The sequence below is a fragment of the Coptis chinensis genome, chromosome 5 (assembly GCF_015680905.1).
Source record: "Coptis chinensis isolate HL-2020 chromosome 5, ASM1568090v1, whole genome shotgun sequence".
NCBI lineage: Eukaryota > Viridiplantae > Streptophyta > Magnoliopsida > Ranunculales > Ranunculaceae > Coptis > Coptis chinensis.
In genome coordinates this window covers 9,877,799-9,886,536 of record NC_141460.1, presented here as the reverse complement: position 1 = coordinate 9,886,536, position 8,738 = coordinate 9,877,799, and the positions used below count along the sequence as shown (strand labels likewise).

The 8,738-nt window shown below is 37.2% G+C and overlaps 1 protein-coding gene across 1 annotated transcript; it reads left to right on the top strand.

Moving 5' to 3' along the window:
• Window positions 1-799: 799 nt before the first annotated feature.
• Window positions 800-3,495, top strand: LOC147496602 (omega-hydroxypalmitate O-feruloyl transferase-like). The gene is made up of 3 exons (XM_086559560.1): window positions 800-937; window positions 1,060-1,530; window positions 2,239-3,495. The coding sequence occupies exons 1-3, from the start codon at window positions 935-937 to the stop codon at window positions 3,094-3,096; spliced, it is 1,332 nt and encodes a 443-aa protein (XP_086415686.1). The 5' UTR covers window positions 800-934; the 3' UTR covers window positions 3,097-3,495.
• Window positions 3,496-8,738: the final 5,243 nt, after the last annotated feature.

Here is an 8,738-nt window from a genome sequence, read left to right as displayed (position 1 = left end):
TATGCAATTTTGTTTTCCGATAATACTTTCTATGCAACTCAAACTCTCAAAGCAATGGTGGGCCAGTATTTAAAACAGGGTTAAGTGAGTTTGAGGGAGAATTTGATCTGTTCCATGAGCCGACTTCATTATAAGATGCTCCATCGAAATTTTGTTGCCAATGGGTGATCATTGCGTTTAAACATTTTATGACGCAGTCACACAGTAAAATATAATAAAAATGGAGATAAAAACATAAAATAAATTTATCGAACGATGCAATGGTTATTGGATGCATGCTACTTATCCCACTCTAAACAGCCCTCACACGTCTAGTTTAATAATAAGCAGTTATTGGATTTAATTTGTTTATTTATTCTTACATTATTACTATTTTTAAAAAAATTAAGTTAATTTTTGATGTTAAGATGAATATTCCATGACTCTCCAATCGTCAATGAGCTTGTCTGAAATGTGCTACAAAGAGTCCAAGTAAGCAAAATTTGGGAGGCCAACCTCACCAACCGAAGCCCCACACACACTCCTTTCTCCCACGCCAGGCATCCTAAATAGTTATGTTATGGTTCCATGGCAAGTAGCCTACCCCCACCCACATGACCAAAGCAAAATCTACACAGAAAGCAAAGTTTCCATAACAAGACTCGTACAAAGAGGAGACCCTTCTCTTCTCCCTTTAAAAGGCCTTGCTTATGCAATCAGGGATTAACAACTGTCCTTGAGTTTTCTTTAATCTGTTACTTGAAAGAAAGAAACACATTTTGACTGAGTTGTTGCATGGTCTCTTGTTGCTATATATAAATCTCTCTCTTACCCACATTTACAGAACCAATATCAGCTTTTGTGGTACAGCCGGACAGTCCTTTCCCCAAGATAGTTCTGAGAACCCCCCATCAGTTCTATTTGGCTTTCTCTTCCTCAGTCACAGTTCTTACACATGGTTTGTATTCTAACAAACAAGGATTATTTACATTTAAATGCATTTACTATGATCAACTTTTCTGCATGACTTTCAACTAATATTCACAACATATTGCTGTCTTTTCTATGTTGTGAACACAGGTTGTTGAGGTTGCAGCGTCTGTTCCAATGGAGAAGAAGTCTAACGGAAAAGTATTTGAACTTAGTGTGAAGCAAGGAGAACCTGTTCTAGTTCCTCCAGCAGAGGAGACGCAGAGGGGTCTCTATTTCCTTAACAATCTTGACCAGAACATTGCAGTGATCATTAAAACCATTTACTGCTTCAAGTCGGAGGAGAAAGGGAACGATAGAGCCGCAGAAGTTATGAAGGAAGCATTAGCTAAAGTACTAGTTCCCTATTATCCTGCTGCGGGCCGCTTAACCATCAGTTCAGAAGGAAAGCTGATAGTGGATTGCACAGGGGAAGGTAGTGTATTTGTTGAGGCGGAGGCAAACTGTACTATTGAAGAGATTGGCGACATTACGGAGCCTGATCCAATTACTCTAGGAAAACTGGTTTTTGACATTCCTGGTGCAAAAAACATACTCGAAATACCACCTCTCGTTGTTCAGGTGAGCAAATTCTTCATAGTTGATTTGCACTGATTATAAACTCTCTTTACATGTATGCTACCAAAAACAATACATGTTTACTGAAATGTACATGAGTAGCATATCATAATATCATATTACTACTCTAATGCTTTCCGGCTTAGGGCTTGTTAGCAACTCATGGAATAGAGGCCGTTCTTGTGTGATTTTGTCTGAGTTCCTGCAACTTTTGGTAAAAATTTAAGTCTTAGTCCGACAATAAAATGGTTTATAACAGAATTAGCTAACGAAAATGTTCTAAGTATACTAGCTCTTGGCATCTATATACAAGAATGCTTCACAAAGTTTCGAAGCTTAAGGTCAGCAGTCACCTACCGGATTGGATAGAAAACTCTAAGGTTTAGACTTATAACACATTAGCAGGGATGTCTTGGTTTGGAGATGATAAAGTGTCTAGATTTCAATCATCATTTGGATAAAATCAAGATTTCGGACATATGAATAGGTTTAGGATTCCAATTTCTTATTTTGAAGTGTTTTAGTATGTACCCTGTCTACCCTGTTATAAGACGGGCACTTCACTGATATTACTAACTATATATAATTCTGCTTTAGTTCCCTTTTATTAGGTTATAAGCTGAAGAAAATAAAATAGGAGATCAGAGTAAAATTTAATGATTTCCAGTTCTAGTAGAAGCTACAGGAGGAATTAAATTTTGGTCTTTCCAGGTCACTAGATTCAAATGTGGAGGATTCGTTGTTGGGCTGGGAATGAACCATTGCTTGTTTGATGGGATTGGCGCAATGGACTTTGTGAACTCGTGGGGTGAAACTGCCAGAGGTGTATCTCTGACTCTCCCACCAAAGATAGATAGAAGCGTACTTAAAGCGAGGAATCCACCTAAGATAGAGTACCCTCATCATGAATTTGCAGAGGTAGAGGATATATCGAACACTTCTGAGCTTTACGAAGAAGAAATGCACTACAGGTCCTTTTGTTTTGACCCTGAGAAACTAGAACAGCTCAAGATGAAAGCTATGACGGAAGGGGTCTTTGACAAGTGCAGTACCTTCGAGGCTCTCTCTGCCTTTGTATGGAAAGCTAGAACTGAATCTTTGAAAATGAAGCCTGATCAACAGATAAAACTCCTCTTTGCTGTTGACGGGAGGTCTAAGTTCGATCCACCATTACCGATTGGCTACTTTGGCAATGGGATTGTATTAACAAACTCGATATGCAGGGCAGGTGATATAGTGGAGAATCCTTTGTCTTTCACAGTTGGACTAATCCGAAAAGCAGTTAAGATGGTCACAGACAGTTATATGAGATCAGCCATAGACTACTTCGAAGTAACGAGAGCTAGGCCATCTCTCTCTGCGACCCTTCTGATAACAACGTGGTCTAGGCTATCTTTCCATGTTGTAGATTTTGGATGGGGGGAACCTATTTTATCAGGTCCAGTGACTCTGCCTGAAAAGGAAGTGATCTTGTTCCTATCTCATGGGAAAGAGAGGAAAAGCATTAATGTGCTTCTCGGTTTGCCCGCTTCCTCGATGAAGATCTTCCAAGAGCTAATGCAAATCTAAAAGGATTCTAAAGAGCAGCACGCATGTGTATCTATCAATTTGTTATGGAATTTCTTTATTAAATCAGCTAATAAAAATAGATTTGTCAAGAGTCGAGACCCAAGGCACTTCATGCATAGTAGATTGCCGAATGAGCAGGAAGAGCAAGTATTTTCGAGAAGTTCAACACGAAAGGCAAAGATCCAACTTGTCTACATGTACTTGGGAGTGCAAAATCAGGTCTGAATGTTGGTTGTTTTTCTATTTATATTGAGGTCTATGTAAAGAGATCAACACAGTGTCTTTATTATGTTCTGTATCACATTTTACTTTTGTTATCTGTTGCTTATCAACTGAATATTATTCTGGATTCATTATAACAATAGACATCTTAAAGAAAAAATCAATCAGTTTAATACCTCTATCTGTGTTAAGTAACTAGCCAACATGCTTCCAAAGTTGACATCCTTATACAACTTTTCTCTTAAACGGGCATATTTGTGGAGCTTATATATAGTGTCTTGAACAATTTTTAAATTTACACTTATTAATTTGTTCATGGGCAGTTTATATACCATACTATATAAGCTGTGCAAGACATCTATATAAACTGCTCAAGACACTATATAATATGTCCGTTAATGTATAGTCCGTTTAAGAGAAACCCTGCATCCTTATAATCCCACATACTCCATCACCAATGGTAGCCCTTTCTCCATTGGCAGCTATGTAGGCTATCGCCTATGAAATTACTTAGCACCGTATGTGCCTGTATGCAGGCTCTAATACCAAACAGTAACTAATTCCAATATAGCAATACTCCTCAAAACTAATTACTTAACCATGGTCTCTCACTAATACAAGAAATTGATTGGGCTGAATAGCAATGGCACTCGTTATCGGATTTTGGGTTGAATAGCAGTGCATGACTAGATTTAGCAAGTTAGGCTGAGAAGGCTAAATTAAATTAGAAATCTTAAGGCTCCGTTTGTTTATTACTCACTTAGTTAAAGGTAAGGAAAAAACCATGAGAGGTCCACTATGAAATAGAAATGAAAATAAAGGTTCGTTTGTGATGTTTCTATTTGGTAACTTCGGACGGAAAAGAAAAGGAAGACCTAGGAACTTAATCATTTATGTTTGTGGGGCTAAAACTTAAAAAAGAAAAGGAATAAAAAACTACATTTTTTTTTATTAAACTTAGTTTCTCTTTTTCCTTTACTAATATTGTTTGTTATGCAAACATTAGGGAAAAGAAAGGAAAACTATAATTATCCTTTTCCATTCCTCTCAAATCCAAGGGTTGAGCCATGAAATAATAAAAAAAACCTTTCCTTTCCATAGTTTTATTTCCCTAAGAAAAAGACCACTTTCCTCTCCATAGCAAACAAATGCCAGTCTTAAGGGGTCTAAAATAGAAATAGAAAAGAAGGAAACCTCTAAAAAAAGGTTATTCCAAGGCTTTGGGACACATTATCAACGCCCTTAATAATCAGCTCTCGTTGTTGTCTTCTTCTCCTTCTAGGGTCTAGGATCTTTTTGAATATGTGGACCAATTTAAGGATTCTGGTTTTCAAATCAACTAGCACAAAGCGGAAGGTGAGGGTATTTTATAACCCTAGAGATGAGAAAGATATTACAATTACGGTTAAGCTAAGTGTTGGTGATCTGCTGGCGCAGTACAATGTTAATAATAATAATAGTTGTTGAAGAAAACGATGCCAATTGATCCCCTCAAGCTAGATAGCTTGTATATGGACACTCCTCACTCCAATTCAAAATCCGAACTTTCACTACATCCAACAATCGCCAAACTAAGTTTTGGAATCAACAACCACAAACCTAAACTATGGAATCAGCAACCACAACAAGCAATAACAATGTAGAGTAAAAACATAACACAAGATGTAACGTGGTTTGGCCAATAATACTTACTTCCACAAGAGAAAATCCTTATAAGATTGGGAATGATGATTATAATCACTCCTCTCAAGTCTCTTCAATACTTATTAGATCTCTTTTTTTGTATCTCTTTCCTTACAAGTTTATCTCTTTGTAAGGGTTTCCTCTTAATTTTGGTAACTCTCAAAATTGGATTTTTTCTCTCTTTTATTTTGGGTATGAAACCCTAACTTCTTTTATATACTATGCTGAAATTTTGGCGAGCCATAAAATTTTAGTTCAACAACAAAAAATTGAAAATTTGCTTTTCTTCTCACATGGTGAGGGACACCCAACAATCTCCCCCTCCTGAGCCATGAGGGGGTACCTCCACGCATTTCCAAATCAATAGGAGGAATGTGCTACCAATCCGGCAGTAGCACAACAAACATCAAATTTGCCCTTCGGCAAAACTTTGGTCATCATATCCGACCAATTCTTCTCGGTATATATATATAGATCTTCTCAATGCACAATCGCTTCTCTTCGAGAACTTCTCTAATCTATTGATAACGCACATGTATGTGCTTGGATCTAGAATGAAAACTTGGATTCTTGCTCAAATGGATGGCGCTCTGACTATCGCAAAGAACCACAAACTGTTTATGCTTTAGCCCTAATTTATTGAAGAACCTCTTTATCCATAACATCTCTTTGCAACACTCAGTGGCTGTAATATACTCGATTTCTGTAATTGAGAGGGCAATACATTTTTGCAATTTAGATTGCTAAGAAACTGCTCCCCTTGCAAATGTAAACAGATAATCGGAAGTGGACTTTATTGAGTCAACATCACCTGCCATGTTTGCATCTGTGTAACCTTTAAGTAAGGTCTTACTCCCACCAAAACACAAACAAGCCTTAGAAGTGCCATTGAGATATCTCAATATCCACTTAACACTTTCCCAATGCTCTTTATTTGGATTTGACATAAATCAGCTTATAACACCAACAACGAAAGTAATATCCGATCTTGTACACACCATTGGATACATCAAGCTGCCCACTGCGTATGCATAAGGAATCTTTTGCATTTCTTTCTTCTCATGCTCACCCTTCGGACACTTAGCTCAGCAACTTTGTTTAATCCATGTTGAATCTCTTCAACACATTCTCAATATAGCTAGCTTTCTTAAGAAAATCATAACTTTCCACTCTTTCTGTCATGAGTGAACCGTATACCAAGTATCTATTTTGCTTAACTCAAATCCTTCATCTCAAAGGACTTACTCAAGTCTTTATTTAACTTGGATATCTTGTTGATGTTTTGGCCAACTATCAACATATCATCCATATACAACAAAAGCACTATGAAATCCCCATATGGAAATTTCTGAACAAACACACAGTGATTAAAAGTAGACTTCTTGTAGTCATGCTTTACCATAAAAGACTCAAACTTCATGTACCACTATCTTAGTACCTGTTTCAACCTATACAAACTCTTTCTCAGCTTGCATACCATGTGCTCCTTGCCTTTGACCTCAAAACCCTCTAGATGGTCCATATAGACATCTTCCCCAAGATCACCGTGAAGAAAAGCTGTCTTGACATCTAGTTGCTCAACCTTTAGGTTCATACTTGTGGCCAAACCCAATACCACCTTGATAGAAGTCATCTTAACCGCCAGAGAGAAAATTTCATCAAAGTCAATACCTTTCCTCTAATCGAATCACTTCACAACAAGGCGAGTTTTGTGCATTAGATGTGGATTACTTTCTTCATGCTTGACTTTGAACACCTACTTATTCTTGAGAACTTTTCTTTCTTTCGGTTTCTCAACTAAGTTATAGGTGTGATTCTTATGCAAAGAACCCATCTCATCTTGCATGGCCTTCAACTATTTCTCTCTGTCTATACCTTAAAGAGCTTCTTGATAGTACATAGGTTCTTCACCATCTGATAGTAATACATACATATGTGGTGGGTACCTGGTTGAAGCTTGTCTTTCTTTCTCGGATCTCCTCACCTCATTTTCTTGTGGCTCAAGAGGATGCACTTATACTTATTCAGGTGGTGGTTCATACACATCTTCTATCTCAATAGGTTCAATCCCATCATAAATAATAGGATCATCATCATGAGCCTCAAACCCATGGTTCTTTACATTCTCGATGCCATCTACCACTTGTTCCACTACCGGAACTTCCAGTTTTAAGTCAACGAGGTCATAAACAAAAGCTTCTAGCTTCTCACCATTCTCAAAGTTCTCTATTGTCTGATCTTCCAAGAACACAATATCTCAACTTCGGATTACCTTCTTGTTAATCGAATCATAAAACTTGTAACCAAACTTCTCATCCCCATAACCAAGAAAAATGCATTGCTTGATTTTGTCATCAAGCTTGGACCTCTCATTCTTAGGAATATGATAAACAAATGATCTGCAGCCAAATACCCTCAAGTATTATTCATAATCAACAACTCTGCTTGACCATTCTCTCTCTAGATAATCATTATTCAGAGCCTTTGAAGGCGATAGGTTGATCACACGTATAGTTGTGCGCAAAACTTCTATCCAGTAACTCTTTGGTAACTTGGAATGAGACAACATGCATATCATCCTTTCTACAATGGTACGGTTCATCCTCTCGGCTATACCATTGTGGTGTGGTGTCTTGGGCATTGTCTACTCATGACGAATCCCATGACTCTTGCACTACTCTTCAAATGGCCCAATGTACCCTCCCCTATTATCTAAATGGATGGATACACTTCAAAGGCTTCTCAGTCTCTCTTTCCACCATACTATGGAAAGTCTTGAACACACTGAGAACCTCATCTTTAGTCTTCAAACCATATGCCCATACCTTTCTTGACGCATCATCAATGAAAGTTAAGAAGTACAAAACTCTCTCGTGGGACTTCACTTTCATGGGACCACATAAATCCGAGTGTACTAGCTCAAGAACATTTTCCTTGTGGTGAGAAGGAGATCTTTGGAAAGATACTCTATGTTGTTTTTCAACCAAACAGTGAGTACATCTATTCAAATGTGTACCTTTGATATTTGGTAACACTTTTTGTTTGGCAAGAACTTCCATGCCTTTCTCTCCCATATGACACAATCTCTTATGCCATAGTTCGGTGGAAGTTTCTTCTTGTCCGCATTTAACACGTATGAATGTTGACATTGATGATATCTTAAGTTAGATTATGTATAACCATGATGGTTGTTGTGATATAGAGTGAAGTAGATGTATAATTTAAATGTTTACGTTTGGAAAATCTAACTTTGTTTTGTAGGGGGGTAAAAGTTATTAATATTTTATGTTGAGACGTTGTCCTACCCTAATATGACGTGTTTGATTAAATATAAGGTATATATAAAATCCTTATTACTAGTTAGAAATTTGAGTAGTGAGCTTGCTTGGAAGAAACTACACTCCGTTTTGGGGAATGGAATTAGCTTGTCTTTCAAATTGAAATGGTTGGCCGGTAATATTGTATTTATTTATTTTGGTACTATTTTATATTTAGTCATACTCATACCAGCAAATTCAATTGAGAGTTTTTGTTGAAGAGTACGAGTTAGTAAAGGTTTCATGGGGTAGTTTTGTACTTAATTAGGTGGAATTTGTTTTGTTATATTATCAGATGTGTTTCTTCTACTCTTGCTATGTCTATGTAATCTCTTGGTTTTGGTGAAAACCTCTGCATCATCATACCAGTGTTGTGGAACTTAAGTTATTTTGTATATTTCCCCTTAATAATTAATGTTG

Bases quoted from the DNA above. Each gene is read 5' to 3' on its own strand.
- LOC147496602 (XM_086559560.1), top strand. The intron at 1,531-2,238 runs GTGAGCAAATTC...TGGTCTTTCCAG, and splicing joins TACCACCTCTCGTTGTTCAG to GTCACTAGATTCAAATGTGG.